The sequence below is a fragment of the Microsporum canis genome, genomic scaffold (genome assembly GCF_000151145.1).
Source record: "Microsporum canis CBS 113480 supercont1.1 genomic scaffold, whole genome shotgun sequence".
NCBI classification, from domain to species: Eukaryota; Fungi; Ascomycota; class Eurotiomycetes; order Onygenales; family Arthrodermataceae; genus Microsporum; species Microsporum canis.
The window spans coordinates 1994802-2012214 of NW_003299169.1; the positions used below are offsets into that span (position 1 = coordinate 1994802).

Here is a 17413-nt window from a genome sequence, read left to right on the forward strand (position 1 = left end):
ATCACGTGCACTTTCCAAGTTTCCTGCATCAGAATTCGAGTCTTGGGATGAGAGTTACGATTTATTGTGCGGATGGTAGGCGTAGTTATAACTGTTCAAGGGCCTGCTTTCATGTAAAGAACGAGGACTAGACGCTACCGCTCAACCTTTTATACCTTTGATCTTTTGTCCTCCATGAAAAAACTCGTATACACACAAAAACTGCGGAAGATTAATATAGTAAACATAAGGAGAACAAAAAAAACACCTATTTTAAGATTACATAGGACCATGACGATAAGCAACCCCAGATCATGCATGCATGCCGTCCAAAATAAAGCAAACGAACCATGAACCCATCCGAGCACTATCTAAAAGAAATTTGTAAAAAGGGAAGTACATATGCGCATGCTAAGACTTGAAGGTATTAAGATAAGAGTATGGGGTTGTGATACGTTTGTTCATCGTCGCAATCATAATCAAAGTGACAGCCATGGACTAGTTCCAAGACGCAATCTGCCGTAGGGATATCATCTCATTTAAGCCTGTGTTTCTGCGGCTTCAACTGTTTGCTAGGCAGTAACTTAGCTCAGGGTACGTGGGCTTTGTTGCTGAATATGCTGCAGAAGAGCATCAAAAAGACGTCCAATCTAAAAGCAAATACGTTAGAGTAATGTTATATGAGAGCTAATTTTGTCAAAATAGTTCCATACCTCGGGCGCTGCTTGAATAAAAGGTAAGCGGAAAAATGAATAATTGCCATTCTGCAATAGTTCTTGGAGAGTAATAATTAAACCCCAAGGGTGAGGTCGGTGGACAATCAGCCGCTCAAGCAATACCCGGATGATCTGTTCACGAATATGTGTTTCATGCTGAGCTGCCGTTTCCGAGCCAAATATATGTAGGATAGCGAAGCTGAAGAAATGAGTGTGGCTGTTTGGGTATCTCAGTTGATTTACAATGGCGCTGAGTAGATAGTATCGAGCTTCCGGGCGTAGCGTGTTCACCAATTTTTCCAGGAACCCTAGGGCGGGAGAGTTGCTGAAAGAAGCGGTACCAGTCTTCTGGGTAGATGAGGAGACTGCACTCTGACCAACGTACAGAACAAGTGCCTCTAGAAGAACCGTATTGACATTGATTGGGCTGAAAAATAACCCGGTCTCTCGTGCTGGAGGATTATAAATGGTCTCTGAAATCTGTTGAATAGCAGCATCGGCGACATTAAAGTTTCGTAGAGCATTATCCACTGGTGTTTTGATCATTGCATCCTGGAGAGGCGTGATAATATCTGCAGTGATCTTTGGAGCTTTACTCATCTCCTCCAACCGGTCGATCTTCAAGCCGTCGCGGAAAGGATCAGGCAGCTTTTGGAACGACGAAGGATAAGCACTCAACACGAGGTTTCGGAGTTGGCTGCAATGAGTGGGTATGACAGTGCAGAATTGGAAATGATTCTCTGCAACAAATTCGGGGAAATCGTGGTGCAAAATTAGAAGAATTCGGAGTACTCCTTTATAGATGTCCTTGGCCACATAGGTAACAGATGCTGATTTGAGCTGTTCACCAATATATGATAGCAGCACTTGCATTATTTCACAGAACGGTTCCCAGCCCTAGATATGTAGTTAGCAAAAAGGTCTGTCAGGTAGTCTCTAGTTAAAAGACAGGGACTTACCATCTGGTCATCCATGGTAAGCATTTCAGCCATGAACACGCGGTGGGAGATCAAAGACAACCATCCGTAAATGAAACCCGGTACGTGCTTAGGTTGAAGTGACGAAAATTTGTCTGCAAAAGCTAGCATCATGCCTTTGTGCTGGTCTGTCTGTGGGAGACCACTGCCGGCATACTCGCAAAGAATACTTGAGAATAGCCTGAAAAACACTCGCTGGTTGAAGCTATCACCTCGCATAACTTGGTGATGATTGAGAACCAGAACCAATAGAGAGAGGATAGAGTTCAAATAGGCCGACTTGTTGGCTTTAACAGCACCATCGGCGTCACCTTGGAATTTCACCAACAATACAACCAACTTGGCGAGCGCATCAATATATAAGAATGCCTCGTCGATGTTTCCGCTAACATTTTGATATTCATGTTCGAACATGGCAACTGATATATCAATGCTAAGCCGGAAAAACAGAGCCGAATCTTCCTGTGTATTCATGACCTGTCTGTGGTGCATGTCCTTCAAAAAGGCACTGTACATTCTGTCGTTGGATCCAGGGAATTTGTATACTCCAATCCACTCACTAAAGATATACTCCATCTGGTCTCTCTTAGACCGAGCTAGATCAGTTAAGAGAGTGTTTGCCGCTTCCGGGATGCCTGACTCTCGAAGTGTCTGGATGATGTCACGAGCAGGAGAGAGCTCTGGTTCTTCCATGACCCATTGATTTAATGCATCCAAACTACCTGAAAAGTCAGATCGTAAGGCCGATGGTTCATCATTCAACAGTACACGGTTCATTAATGCAGATAATAACTCTAGTGCGCTGAGGTTCTTGTCCTTTATCAATTTGGCGAGCACCATGTCAATTCGATGAAGATCCATTAACCCGGCGTCGATGAGAGCAACGGTAACGGGAACATTAAACATTTGTCCATCGTCAACCTCAGCGAGGACAGCCCAGACATATCTTGCCACAAGCGACGAAAGTTCACAAATTTTCGTTAATAGATGGACGAGAACTTCAATCTCCAAAACTTTTTCGGTTTGCGTGTAAAGGGCATTGCAGATTTTAATAGCAGCCAACCTTGCCAAATCTTCGCCGTTTGGAGATGACAGAATAGCTCGAAGAACCTGATTGTACGAGTGGAGGATGGGGCTCTCACGCCCAATATCTTTAATGTGTTCATCCTTCTCAGATCGCGTAGTCTGTTGAAGGTCTGTGACAAGCGCTTCAATCTTCTCGCGCGGAGTAGATGCCTCTAAAAAGCCGTTGATTTGTGGCTGAGCACCCGAAAGCGCCTGTTGCTGTACATCGGCATCTTGCGGGCCTCGGCTAGCAGGGTGGGAGATTGTGGATTGGTCAGCCGGAGCGGCCATGTTAGGCATGCCTGGGAAAGCCTCTTGTAGAACATCAGGAATTTGTTGTTTACCCGAGTCTGTTGATGCATGCTGGATGTGTGACTGGCCTGTTCCACGCGATTGGCGAGCAAACTCTTCGTATATGGCCAGCTGTTCTTTATTGAGCCCTCCAGGGACTTGTCTGTACGGTTCCGGAATAAACAAAGCCCAACGGCTCATGGAAGGATCAATGAATGCTTCATTGGGTCGCGCGATACGATGGCGTCTACGAGCCTCAAGCTGTGACTCAATTACTTTCTCGATTTCAGGGAGGGATTTCTCCTCAGCTGCCTTTTCAACGATACCGCAAGCAGCATCGAGGTTGTCGTTCACGCACATGAGGATGAGGCCTTCAGGCATGGGTTGATCGGAATACTCTTGCTGGATCATACGAATATAGTTCGTCATGCTCATTTTCAGGGGCTCCTTGCAAGTAACCAGTGCGAGGCTACCAGCAAGGGCACGAACCATAGTCCCGGCTGCTTGGCGAACTTTTTCTTCATCTGGTTCCATAGCAAAGTCCTTTAGGATCAACTGAGCTGCTGAAATTGAGGCAATAGTGATAGAACGCTCAACGACTGGCGCAATAATCTCAGCAATTGCGCGTTCGACGGCACCATGGACAATTTGTTTCAGAGTGTTGGGGTCCGCAGATGGTGGGAATACAAGAATTTGGTCGAGCTTAGGCAGGCTTGAAATAATGGAAGAAGGGGAGATCCGTTCCGTTCTAATGCCACGGCTCATACCAGTGAGGGACATCTCATCGAATGCCTCCAACCCTTCAGGGAGGCAAGTAACCGGTAGTCCTTCATGTAGTTGCGCAGGGCGTTCTCTAATGCATGTTGAGGGCTCAATTGTCTTGTGGTCAAGCTCCAAATCCCCACAAAGGACTTCGATTTCAAATTTGAGAATCATCTTCAGCTCCGCAAAGTGGTAGATTTCAATAAGTAAGGCGATAATGTCCATCAGCCACGGGTTTGGAGGCTTGAATATTGAAGACTTCATTGCTTGGCTCAAGACTTTGCAGGTAAATGGAATGGCTACTGTAAGGCGTTGGCTGTCGAAAGCTTCAATAAGTAGCTCCTTGAAATAGATATTTTTATGTTTGATGGGTTTGTCTTTCGCAATAGTCAGAGAGCCTAGCCAACCACCGAGGTTCTTAAGGTGAGTACGGTCAAGGGTAGAATTCATTGTGGATTCTGCATTGAGTAGCCTGATAGCGCTGACGTATGTCTCCCTAAGCACTTCTGCCCATAATGTCTTGTCATCAATAAGCTCCAAAAGGTCCAGGTACAGTTGTTGAAAGTTAGGTTGTAGTTTCGCTCGCTCTTCAACAAGATAAGAAGCAAACCATTGGTGGTGCTCATCCTTTAAACTTTCTCGAAGATCTTGAAGCTTTGACTTTATGTTTTGCTCTGAGACGTTATTGAGAATAAAAAGGATTTTGTCGTGAGTGTCTTCGTCAGGTTCTTTATAAATATCCGGTCGAAGTGGTGGGTCTACATGTAGGGACTGAAATTTGCGAGGCGCTCCTTCGTTCACCAATTCGTTAATACTACCATTAGCAAGTGACAGCCCGTCGGTCACACCGTTGACTTCAGTTCCATCAACGCCATTGATTGGATGATGGCCCTGTTCACGGAGTACTTCCTCAGCTTTCCGGTGAATGCTTGATCCGTGAAGGCTGGGGATTTGAAGGAGAAGGCTGCAGAATCCAACCCACTCTGGAAGACGACCGATTAACTGTTCGATGGCTTCAACGCCGAACTTATAAAGAGACTCGTGGGGTTCGTGCTCGCGTACAGCGTCTAAAATCATTCCAAGGCCGACCTTTAGGGGAATACCTGAAATCAGCTTGAAGTTGATAATGCCACCAAACATAACGGCGGTTTTCGTGAGGGCCTCAAGCGGGTACTCATGGTAACAATGGTATTCATCAATGAGACCGTGGACCATGCATGTAAAGAGATCTTGCTCGGAAGGCTCACGAGAGGATTTGTACCGTCTCATCAGTTCAAGGATTTCTCGAAGAGAGAGTTCTTCATGGTACATCTTCCCAAAGAGATCACGCATCTTCTTGTCTACCTCCTCAGGGATGGCATTGCCTCGAGCACTGTTAGCTTCGATTACATCATCAAAACCTTCACCGTAGTTAATGAGCCTTGGATAGGTTTGGAGACAGATCCGTTGGATGGGGGTAAGATTTTCGTGGTCAGTGATATAGTCTTCCAGGATCATTAGGAGAGCAAACACCGTCTTTACTGATAAGCTAACCATTTGCGGAGCCGGCTGTTCTCCTCGCTGTACTCTCAATTCATCTTCAGCCTTGATTCTCAGAAACTTAGCAAGCAAACCGCCCATATCGACAGGTGTTTTCCCTGCTGTTCCCTTAACCCAATGTTCCAGGTCAAATGTGCCTTTCTGATGAGCTAAAGAGGCAAGATCCATAGCAAGGCCGTTAGTAAAGTCCAGTAAATAGTCAAGCCAGCCATGTTCAACAGCATGCTCATAAATGAGGTCGGTACAAGAAGGATCTTGAGTGAAGGCGTGGAATAGTTGCTCTCCAACCCACTGCTGGTTGAGCTTCCAGACTCCATGAAGAGCAAACTGATATCCATCCTGGCGCTTCAAAATAAATATCATGAAAGACCGAACGAGGAAATTATGTTGAACATTGGTCCACGGTTGGGGAACGGCAAAAGCGGAGCAGAGGAATGTGGGAAGGTCGTGTTGGAGGATGGTCTTGACGAAGTTTTGACTCTCCGGGAGGGCCCAAGTGGCGGGAGAGACAAGGATTAGGTCAAAAATAGCCTTCGTTGCGTCAAGGGAGCGTAGAGGATTATTTTTGGTTTGTTCTGCCTGTTGTTTGACTGTCTCAGAGGCATCATCAAAGATTTCGGGGTTAAAGGCGGAGCGGAAGTTAGGGATTTGGGATGTATCGATGCCAGGCGTGTCTATTCCGGCAGTGAGAAAGGCGGTCAGAAAAGAGAACTGGGCGTTTTTGTAGTTCCAGTCACCTCCCCAAAGCAACTGGAGGTCTAGCATATTGTCCTCCTGAGCAACAGGAAGAAAGGCATTGAATATTCTCGTGAACTGAAAAGTATCGACGCGAAGTCCATCCTTGTCAAATTGTCGTACAGCCTCAGACCAATTTATCGGTTGTGATGCGTGTTGCTTCAGAAGAGTTGAGACTAAAAGGTCGAGGGGATACTGTTGCCAGGATTGAGACAGGACAATAAAAAGAATTGCATTGCCAATTTGTTCCCCACTGAACGCGTCAGGACCAGCTGCCTTAATGGTGTCCAGCATGGTGTCAGGGTCTGCTAAGGACTGAGGGCCACGAGCCTGGATCTGGCGGACTAGTGACAGGCGGGGATCTGCAAGCGAAAACATCTGCAGAGCAGAATCTATCTCAATCGGGATTTCGGCATCAGTGTTCTGGTATCGTATGCGAACATCATACACAAGTTTCCTCTTCATGTCCTCGTTAAAATTACGTGGTGGATTAAAGATAAGTCGTTCGATGGTAAAAGCAATAAAGGACGGCGTGGAGTCTTTATTGGTTTCGGAAACAGTAGAGAGGCTTTGAAGGAACTGAGGGAGTGACGCTGATAATATTGCGTCGGCTGTAGAGAGTTAGTGTCTTGCGTAGAATGCTGCAGGCATAGCTTGCTTACCTTTGGTACGGAGGTCAGATTTAGTGACGTTTTTGAAAGCGAGGGTGAGAGCGGTTTTGAGTATAGGGTCAAGTTTAAAGTGGTCTAGGAAGGTGGAAAGATCAAAGTCTCTGAAGATATCACCTTCAGAGGTATCGATCGTCTCCGCTATCTTTCGACTCTGGTCAGGGTCAAGAGCCACCTTCTGCATTTCCTGGACGAGTAAGGGGTAATTCCCGGAATTATCAACATTTTTGTTGGCGCCAGAGAAGATTTGGCCAGCATTGCCTGACAGCAAACGGCGGAAGTATTTTGAAAACACTTCCATGCCGTTCGAATTTACAAGCTAAAAGCAGATGAGAGCAAAGCTGTTAGTCATTGGTCAAAAGGGAGCCATGGATGTTGAAACACTAACCCTATGAATCTGTGCGGCTTTAGTTTCCCACTTCTCCTTTCCTTCTTTTTCGTTGATCGAGTCTAATAAGAGGAAAACCTGAACAACTGAGATCTTAGAGAGTGACGATTGACTCGAGGCCGCGCCACCACTCGATGACAAGTTCGCGGAAGAGGGTTTATCGGACGGAAATCCAGTAGGAGAGCCGACGGCTGTGCCGGTCAACAGAGGAGAGAACGTGGCGCCCCTTGACACGGCAGTACCACCGCCTCCGCCTCCTCCACCCCCACCACTACCTCCTCCTCCTCCTGGTGCGGAAGCCGTTGGGGTCGCCAGGTGCGAGACTGTTGAAGGGGGAAGTGTAGTAGTTGACTTTGGAGATGTAATTGATTGTTGCTGCGTAGGGTGCTGTGCGCCAGCTTGGAAAGAAGAAGCAAAGGGGGATGGCGTTGGAGCTGGTGAAGGGTTTCCACGCGCAGCCGGAAGACGAGAGGTCGAGCTCAGAATGGCGGAGAAGGTCGAGGCCAATGGAGACGTGGCAGGCCCGGAGGCAGGCGTTGGGTTGCTACTGTGGGACGGAGATGCAGCTGCACCTGTCGCGGGCGTCCGGCGAGACGGAGAAGAGGTACCAGTGGACGAAGATAGGTTGGATGTCGCAAGGGTCAGAGGGCGACGAACGGATGCTTGGGATGAGGAACCGCCCCAAGCTGACGGCTGAAGCCTTGAAGATCGAGCAGTAGACGGCTTATCGGTGCCAGAAGCAATCGAGGATTGGGCGGAGTGAGAAGGGGAAGGGAAGGTCATCTAGGAGACGCGATCATTTGATCTGATCGTGATTGGGCGTTTGAAATGTTGATATAACAGGTTTGGTTGGGCTTCTTTTTTCCCCCAAGCAGTTTTTTTGGTTTCCTGCAGGGTGACCTCAAGCGAGCAAACCTCTCAAGGATGGTGTGGGCTTTGTGGTTCGATTGTTAGTGTCGAGCGAGAGATGCAAAGTTCCGGGGTTGCTGAGGTTCGGCAGTTCGACAGAGAGAAGAGAGAGAAGAGAGACTGTCTGGATCCCTCTTTTGCTTGAGGGGAAGTCCCGATGTCGACGTTTGGTGTTGACGTGGAGTTGACGTTTTGTCGTTGACGGCTTGAAGTTGATGAAGTTGTGAAGTTGAAGTTGGAGAAAGAACAAAAACGGGCAAAAAAAGATCCGGCGGGCGGGACGAGCCACTTGCGCAGGTTGATGAATAAGCATCACGTGATACGTTGCCCTGGGCAACCGAAAAGGGTAAACACGACGACCTTCGACCTGTAAGCGCTTTTTTCCCCTTCTGCCCTTCTCTTATTCTAAATCCACAAGCTCCCCCAGTATCACTCACTTTCTCTGTTACGATTTACGATTTTCTTTTCCTTGTTATCAGACCTCACGAATAACATATAAAACATATAAACCAGAAACAAAAAAAAAAAAGAAACCTCAAGAGCATATAGCTTGGAACGAAACATATCTATAACATATCTATATCTGGAACGATGCCGGCTGCAGTGGCGGATGCTCCTTCTATTTCTTTATCCTGTAAGTTGGGGCTTCCGTGGTTATAGTTTTGATACTGGAGCTGCAAGCTGATCGTTATCTAGTTGCGAATAACTTCTGGGGCAAAGATGACGCTGGCGTCCTACCTATGCTTGAGCGCATGCACAATGCTAAGTTGACATGCGACGAACTAAGGTCATTCTATAACAGTGAGTTGCTATCTATGCTGGCAGCCATGTAGTGGAGCCATTGCTGATATACCTGGATAGCACGAGCTGCGATCGAGGATGAGTACGCTCGAAAGCTCATTGCCCTTTGCCGCAAACCTCTTGGAGCACACGAGTCCGGGACACTCCGTTCATCGTTAGATACTGTTAGAGGAGAGACAGAGGCAATAGGAAAGACACACTCTGCAATCGCAGCCCAGATGAAGACCGAATTGGAAGAGCCTCTGGCCGCCTTCGCCGGCGGAATGAAGGAGAGGAGAAAGATCGTGCAGCATGGCATAGAGAAACTTCTGAAGGTTAAGATACAGCATACTCAAGCTGTAAACAAGGTATATATACCCGTCCCGAGAACCCATTGGCAATATCCCCATTGCGCAATGCTGATCTATATTCCAGTCTCGAGATAGATATGAGCAGGATTGTCTTCGAATTAAGGGCTACCTTGCCCAAGGCCACATGGTTATGGGCCAGGAGGAACGCAAAAACAAGGCCAAACTAGAGAAGACTCAGATACAGCTGGCTTCAAACAGTAGCGAATACGAAGCTGCCATTAAAGTATTGGAGGAGACCACTGGTCGCTGGAATAAGGAGTGGAAGGCAGCTTGTGACGTAAGTAATACTTTCTTGTCTGATTTCAGTATTCCATCTGTTTACTAATTGTAAAATAGAAATTTCAAGATCTAGAAGAGGAGAGACTCGATTTTTCAAAGAGCAGTTTATGGAATTATGCCAACATAGCATCAACTGGGTGTGTTAGCGATGATGCTGTAAGTAAGAAGAATGAACACAACGATAACCATACGCTAACTATTAACTTTAGTCTTGCGAGAAGATCCGTGTCTCCCTCGAGAATTGTGAGGTCGAGAAGGACATTGCCTCTTTTATTAAGGAAAAGTCAACTGACCAAGAGATACCTGATGCCCCCTAAATATATCAACTTCTGCCGAGAGTGACTTGAACGACACTGCTTCTGAGGCTTCGGAGGAGGAAAACTACTCAGTCGCACAATTTCAGCGTACTATCAATCCGGCATATAGAAGCTCATCACCCCAGCCTTCAACTTATGAATCCCACCACGACCCCAATTCAGAGCTTACACAGCATATGATCCCAACTTCTCAATCAAGTCGTGAAAATACTGCAACTCCCCAAAAGAAACCATCTGCCCCACCCCCAGTTGAAGCAGAGCCTGCCCCAGAACCGAGGAGAAAGCAGCACGTCCCTCCGAACTATCAACCTAGCCAGCATGGTGATATACCTACCAATATACCTCATAATGAATACCCGGCCGACGGTATGACAATGTTCTGCCGCCCTGGACCACCGTCAGAAAGAAGTTCTGCTACACCATCAAATAGAGACTCCCAGAGCGATCTCTCTAACCCTTCCTCTTTTTCTAGCATGGAACCACTGAGCGGACATCAATCCCCGGTAAAACATGCTCCTGTTGCTGTACAGCCTGCCCCTATCCCTGTCTCTGCTCCTGCAACTGCGCCGGCCCCAGTCAAGGCTCCAGCTCCAGCTCCGGTCCCGGCCCCGGCCCCGGCGCCTGCTACTATGACATCAACAAAAGAGGTACAGAAGAAGAGGAGTGGTTTCTTTAGCAATAGTCCATTCCGCAGGAAGAGCAAGCATGAAAAAGACCGCCGGGCAGAATCAGCTGCTCCTGCGCCTGTGCAAAATCGCAGAACATGGGCCGCCCCCCCTAAACAAACAAGAGCTCTGATGGGAACCCAATCCGACTTAGGTCCTAGTCGTCGTGTCCCCAGCCCTGAGCCCGTAGATCCTCGAGCGAATTTCCAACTGAATGTTGGGAACAATGTGTTCGATGTTGCCTCCCCTGATGCTAATAAGGCTAGCAAAGCGTCTAAACCTGCAAACGAACAAGTGGACCCAATTGCCCAGGCCCTAGCCGACCTTAAGGGTGTTGGAAAGCAGACTTCCATACGTGTATCTGCTGATAGATATGCTGGCATCACAAGCCCGGCTCCTCCAGCTGCACCTGCCTCTGCTCCCGCGCCTGCTCCAGTCCAGGCACAAGCTCCCGCCCCCGCCCCCACTTCCGTACCAGCCCCCGTTGCTGCCCCTGCTTCCGCCCCTGCATCAAATCGGCCATCTACTTCTTCCCAGCGCGAAGCCCCCCCGCCATCCTACAAAGATATGCCCGTTAAGCGCTTAGACGCGCCATCACCAGCATTCACCTCTGCACAAATGCACAAAACAACTCGAAAGTATGTGGGCCAAACCCAAAGCCTCTTTAACAAGCCATTTCGTACTAGGGAAAGGGCCAATACTGCGGATCAGGTCATCCCGCGGGCCACATCCCCTATTCCCAAGAGGTCCCCAAGCCCTCAACCACCACAAAATACCAATACTCGTGCACCTTCTCGACTTAACAATGCTCCTCAGCCAAGTGTGCCTGCATACAAATCTGAGAGCATGAACAGTAGATATAGACACTCGCACTCACAGTCCGCAACACCCACCAAGGTTGTCCGAGAGCCCTCTCGTTCCCCGCAATACTCTCGTCAAGCATCTCCAAACGACACTCGACCTGAAGTACGCAATGAGCCTAGGACAGAAACTAGAAACACCATTCGAACGGAAGTACGCAATGAACCACCACGGAATGAAGTAAGACAGGAGATACGAACCGAGCCACCAAGAAATGAAGTTAGGCAAGACATACGAACCGAACCTGCACGAAACGAGATTAGGCATGAAGTACGAGCTGAACCACCAAGAAATGAAGTTAGGCAAGACGTACGAAACGAGCCGCCACGCAACGATGTGAGGCACGATAGCCGCAATGAAGTACGAAACGATCCGCCACGCAATGAAGTGCGAAATGAACCACCACCAAATGATGTGAGACATGATATTAGACGATCCGTCTCTCCTCAGCCGCAGTTTAGAAGACAAGAGCGGCCAGCAAGTGCCAATGGTATGGAACTCCAGCTCTCATCCAATGAAGTAAACCCACATATAGGAGGACATGGCGACGGGTATTCCGCTTATCAGGGAGGTTATCAAGGAAGTTATCACGGCGGGAACGCCTACGCCCACCAGCAGCAGCAACGCCCTCACTCCATGTATTATGGTGCTCCTCATGATTACGGCCATGGTGACTATGGCCACGGGGACTACGGCCATGGAGCTCAAGATCAACATTCAGGAAGCAGGAGCGTAATAATGGCAGAAGCTCCACAAGTCAGTCGCGATGGCAGGCCAGTGTTGCATTTTGGTAAGTCTCTATTTGCCCCTTGCTGATATATTATTTGTCTAATTTCTCCCAGCTCGTGCGATGTATTCTTACACCGCGGCCATTCCCGAGGAACTTGGATTTGCCAAAGGAGATATCCTTGCCGTTCTAAGGCATCAAGATGATGGATGGTGGGAAGCTGAAATCACCAACCAGCCCACTCGTCCAGGCCTAGTGCCTAGCAACTACCTTCAACCTTGTTAATCTTCCGCTATAACCTTTTTTTCTTTACCTTCAAACCATTCGTTTCCAAAATACTGGGCATTGGACTATCTGAATTTACTATACCCACCCATATATGGGGCTCATTGTACTATCTTGGTACTCTTATTTTTTCGATATGAGGGCCATAATTGTCGTTCTCCTATTCTTTTTCCCAATCTCCTCCTTGGCCGTTCCCTCCCCGTTTTACACCCCTGTGACCGTGACTTGCAATAATGCACTTCTGGAAACATTTTCATCATTTCTATTTTGTTGTGCTTACCCTGTTTGTTAGCTTCCCACAATATGCCCCTTTTCACCCCTGAATACCTTATCAACTTGATGACTCCTTTGCACTTGCTAAAGCTTTGAATACCCTCCAATATTTTTTACCTCACTTTCATTTGTTGCTAAGTCATTCCGGTCAGTAGTACTCAACCGTCTCCCCCCTTCCCCTATGTGCTGCAGTGAGCTGAGTTGTTTATTTTCTTTTGTTGTTATGCCTTCACTTTGTCATGACCCGTAAATAATACGATCCGATACCATACCAGCCTTCTCCAATGTCCCCAAGTAATGCTAAAAATATGTGTAAGCTTGAGTAATTTGGTATTGGGTATCCTTCTAGAATATATACAAAAGGGAAAGCAGATGTAAAGGCAGATATTAGGTTGTAGAGAGGATAGAATACAAGTATATGCGCAGTAGTAAGAAACGTCAAGTAGGTATCTAATGATGCATTGTGGAGGACGGAAAGAGTAAGGAAACCAAAGAGCATACAAAAGGCATACAGATAGCAGGCATTAAATTAAGCACAAAAGACCACTTCCAAATATTATACCAAGATCTCATCATAGACAGCATCACTCATCATCAACAAAAGAGTTGGCCAAGGGCCCGAAGATAGGAACTTGATAATGCTCCAGAGAATCAACTAATCCCAGAGTCAGTAAACTTATACAGGTAAACTCGATGTACGTACTCACCATCACGATAAGCGTGCATACTGAGGAACCCAATCAGCCCAAGATTGAATATGAATAGTAGCCAAGATATGATGCTCGACCAAGAAAATAACATATGAATAGCCTAAATACGTTAGAAAGAGTAAAAAAAATAGCTGAAATAGTCAAGGTATCCGTACAAACATAAATGTGAATAGTAGACTAGACTGCCAGGCGTGAAACCTATTTTGAGAATATAAGTATACCTCCTCATTCCACTTTGCAGGCACAGCAAGTCACACATACCGTACATAATCACTCTTATGTTCTGTCAGTAGCAAAAACACGCCTCCTGCCGGTGGTAGCAAGAGATACGCCAGCATAGCTTCATAGTCCATACGTAGTGGAAGGCTTGTCTCGAACGCACCCAGGCTCATGCGCCCTCCCTCGATATCTCTCCCGAACCCGGATCCAAACCCTTGCGCATTGCTCATGACGTTTTGGTCCAGACTGGATGAGTGTCTTGGGTGGTTCTGGCCTAGTGGTGAAGGTGTATGACGGGGAGACGAGGTATGTATGCGGTTGGCATTTGCCAGTGGAGGGGAAAGCGCACGCTCGACATCAGGAGACTGGTCCCGGTAAGGCGCGAAGTTCATGGTTGCTGGCGCAGGCTGAGGATGTACTCTAGATATTCTTCATGGAGAGAGAGTATTGATTCGTTTATTTGTGCCTAATTATTGCTGCCTTTTCACTTCGGGTCAACTGATAATTTAAGCATGCAGAAGAGCTCAAGACCCAAGCGGGCTTGGCGTGATGTACTATATATGTCATAGGCAAGGATAGCTATTTATCAAGAGCGAACACTAAATAACTTGTTGCCTTCCTTTTTAATAGTCATATCTCGTTTCTATATTGATTATGTCTAACTTTTTGGGTATCATATCTCTGTCTATTTACTTGGGCCTACCAGCGCACTTATGCTCCTCGTACCCTCCCCCGACCTCTTGCAATCCCTGAGCTCCTCCCGGTGTCAGTACCAGCTCTTCTAGCAGTAGGTATTCCCCTAGAGCTCGTTGGAACTCGCGTGGTTGTCTGTCCAGCCTGTGTTCTAGAAACATTTTGAGTGCGACTCACACCAGCCCGTGTCGACGGCCTTACGATCCCTCGTCTTCCCCTGTTAGCAGAAGATGTCTGTGCAGCCCTCTTCCGTTGCTCTTCCTCAGCCTTCCGTTCCTGCTCAAGCTTGCGTTGTTGTAACTCTAGCTCTCTTCGTTCTGCCTCCTGCTGTCTCTCACGAGCTTCAGTTTCCATATCTGCCATATCCTGGGTAGCACCGTGCCATGAGGGATCCAGGACGAGTCGTCTGTTATGTTCCGTCTGAGAAAGGATTCGAGTCCAGGTATCAAGCAATGTGGATGCAGAGGATACTGTCCGGGAAACGCTCTGAATGAGCCCATGTTAGTGAACTGAGTGTACTCTTTTAAGTGAGTAGGTGGTTCGTACCTCCATATTCCCCTTTGCGCGTTCCAGACTCTCAACAACTCCTTGAATTACAGCATTAATATCCCGTACTGATTTCAACTCTGACCGCAGAGCTGCCTCTCTGTCGTCTTCGGCTTGTGCCGCATCATTGTTATGTTGGTAACTCTCCTTTGGCCATCCCGAGCCTAGTTCTGCCCGAGAATTCCAGGGCTCTTCTTTCTCCTGTAGCTGTAGATCATCCATTTCAGGTATGGGGGTAGCCATGGTATATAAAGGACACCACACTACGTCTCTCTGTCACGTCTCTTAAGAATACTCTTAGCCCAGGCGTTAATGTATGTACTTCAAAAGTGGGAGCAAAAACACGCTAAGCCAAGTTGGGTTTTTGTTGTTAGTGGGTCGTGCGCGTCCCTGTTTTTTTTTCCTTTTTTGGTGTGTGGCTGGTAAAAGACCAAAAAGGCAATTTTCAACTTCACCTCTAACCAACCACCCGCTTTTTTCTACTTCTTCACACAAACACACACAGGAGACGGAGAGAGAAATGGAGAGATAGAGACATCCAGTTGTCTGTCACGTCTAAAGCAGTGTTTTTTTAAAAAAGGTACTATTTATAAGTACTAGAGTGTCAAGAGCACGCGTTACCGCCTTCAACTGTCTCAGAACCAGCCATCTCCCTTCCATGAAGACGTGATAGTCGAGGATACCAATAAGAAGACCCTTACATACAACAAACACCCTATTTTGTCCTGGTAACCAGGTAACAATGACGACCACCCCGCCGCCGTCGTCTGCCATCCGGACTCCTCCCACTCCTCGCTATGGCCCTCGGTATGATACATACGAGCCATACTCTCCTCGCCGTTCTAAACGCATTGCAGACCAGCAACACTTGCTTAGTGACTCTGCTGCAGCTCTAGACGCGAGTGCCAATGAGCTCTTTAAAGAACACAACTTAAGACGCGACCAGGAGCTACGCCAGCTTGGCGTCAGTGACAGAGCAACCTTTTCTCCTCCACAGTCACAACACAATTCTCCTAAGCGAAAAAGTGAAAGACAAAACATGAACACCCGTTCCTCCCTTTCACCTCAGCCAAAGAACAGAGTCAAACCTGATCCTGCTTCTTCTTCACATCCTCCTTCCAAGAGCACTATGAATACCAATATCAACAACAGCTTAGCTGCCAACGGGATGCTTCCTACGCCAGCGAAAACTCCTCGAAAGAAAAAGATCGAAGATCTCGGATCTACAGCTCGTACCTTGTTCCCTAGTAGTTCCAAGTCAGAAGACCTGGGCACCATGGTACCAAAACGCTCAAGAAGCAAGAAGTATAGTGGCTTCTCACTTGAAAGCTTCGAGGCCGATCCTCAGCGGGCAAACCAACAGCCAATATCTATTTTCACTGACTCCAGAGATCGCATTCCCCAAGTGAACAATAGCTTGGACAACCCTTTCCGAAGCAAATCTGCTGATCCTGAGCCATCATCCTCAAAACTTTTGTCAGACAGTACCAAACGCAGGAAAGTCGAGGATAATAGCTATAAACGGGACAAGAATGTGGATAAAGCCATACGTCGAGACGATGGGCTACTCTATGTTTTGTAAGTATATTAAACATGCTCTTTCCGATGCATAAGAGATTGGTGCTAACTAACAGCTTCCAGCCGAGGAAAGAAAATATTCCGCAAATTCAAGCCGGAGACAGAGGAGGATGAGGAAGATGACGATGACTTGGGTCTTTTGGCATCTCGCAGCGAACTCACCAATGAGTCCAAACCCCGCATTCGGCCTCTGACTCGTTCATCTATCAAACCTCGTGTTCTGTTCCCTGAAGCTACCGCTGCTTATAACCGTGAGGAAGAAAAAGAGCCCAGCACCCCTTCAACTATCGTTGAAGTGGAGAAAGAGCAGACAGATATTATCAGCCATCCAGTCATCGCTAGCACGGAGGTAGAATCATCGGACAATCCAATTACGCCTCAAGAACAGACTACCAATCCTAAAACCCCTTCCTCCCCAACCGCTACCGGACGCTCCCTCCGTTCTCACACCATTAGGGCAGGCTCTGACCCCGAAGCCGAACGCCGTGACCCCGAGACTCCAGCTGCAAAGCGCTTCAGTCCATTTGACAGATGGTGGAGAGGCAAATCCCACACCACTCCCACAAAGACGAAGAAGAGAGGCATTGACGGCCAATCTGGCCCTGCCTCGAAGAAGTCTCGCAGCCACTAAACATCAAATTTCACCCACGGAACTCTTTTGCTATGCTTCTTGAGGCCAAGCTTACTTTGCATACGTTCTAAGATGCCCGCTTTCCTTATCACCCATCCCTTCTTTGCTCTTTTTGCCCTTCTTTCCTCGGTATTTTCTCCCCCTTCTTTTTTTTCTACAATGACTGCATGTTCATGACCTCGGGCGGTGTCTTAAAAACTCAAAGCCTTCTCTTTCATTCCCCTATTCTATGATCCTTTCGTAATCCTTTCATTTCTTTTACTTAACGTCCCTTTCACTTACTTCTTATTGGCTGCCTTTATTGGTTGATATCAGTTCCAGTCATTTGTTTCTCTTGTTTCTCATTAGTTTGTTCACAAGATACCATTAAGATACCGCTAATCAATGGATGCAATGGCGGAAGGAAAGGCTTCTAGGATGTGGTTGTTTCTTTGTTGAGGGTCTTCATG

The 17413-nt window shown here is 47.3% G+C and overlaps 5 protein-coding genes across 5 annotated transcripts; 2 read left to right on the plus strand and 3 right to left on the minus strand.

The window, feature by feature from the left end:
- Window positions 1–563: 563 nt before the first annotated feature.
- On the minus strand, window positions 564–7903 carry MCYG_00738 (3'-5' exoribonuclease; the record flags this gene model as incomplete). The annotated part of the gene is made up of 5 exons (XM_002850588.1): window positions 564–629; window positions 693–1592; window positions 1655–6675; window positions 6727–7051; window positions 7121–7903. The coding sequence occupies 5 exons, from the start codon at window positions 7901–7903 to the stop codon at window positions 564–566; spliced, it is 7095 nt and encodes a 2364-aa protein (XP_002850634.1).
- A 717-nt stretch (window positions 7904–8620) lies between these two features.
- MCYG_00739 (SH3 domain-containing protein) lies at window positions 8621–12314 on the plus strand (the record flags this gene model as incomplete). Its single annotated transcript, XM_002850589.1, has 7 exons — window positions 8621–8663; window positions 8690–8830; window positions 9044–9168; window positions 9245–9457; window positions 9669–9742; window positions 9886–12092; window positions 12145–12314. 7 exons carry the CDS (start codon window positions 8621–8623, stop codon window positions 12312–12314), a joined length of 2973 nt encoding a protein of 990 aa, XP_002850635.1.
- Window positions 12315–13171: 857 nt separating this feature from the next.
- On the minus strand, window positions 13172–13908 carry MCYG_00740 (conserved hypothetical protein; the record flags this gene model as incomplete). The annotated part of the gene is made up of 4 exons (XM_002850590.1): window positions 13172–13242; window positions 13295–13397; window positions 13453–13495; window positions 13559–13908. 4 exons carry the CDS (start codon window positions 13906–13908, stop codon window positions 13172–13174), a joined length of 567 nt encoding a protein of 188 aa, XP_002850636.1.
- A 92-nt stretch (window positions 13909–14000) lies between these two features.
- MCYG_00741 (conserved hypothetical protein) lies at window positions 14001–14998 on the minus strand (the record flags this gene model as incomplete). The annotated part of the gene is made up of 4 exons (XM_002850591.1): window positions 14001–14070; window positions 14243–14360; window positions 14389–14695; window positions 14756–14998. The coding sequence occupies 4 exons, from the start codon at window positions 14996–14998 to the stop codon at window positions 14001–14003; spliced, it is 738 nt and encodes a 245-aa protein (XP_002850637.1).
- A 499-nt stretch (window positions 14999–15497) lies between these two features.
- Window positions 15498–16964, plus strand: MCYG_00742 (conserved hypothetical protein; the record flags this gene model as incomplete). Its single annotated transcript, XM_002850592.1, has 2 exons — window positions 15498–16333; window positions 16397–16964. The coding sequence occupies 2 exons, from the start codon at window positions 15498–15500 to the stop codon at window positions 16962–16964; spliced, it is 1404 nt and encodes a 467-aa protein (XP_002850638.1).
- Window positions 16965–17413: the final 449 nt, after the last annotated feature.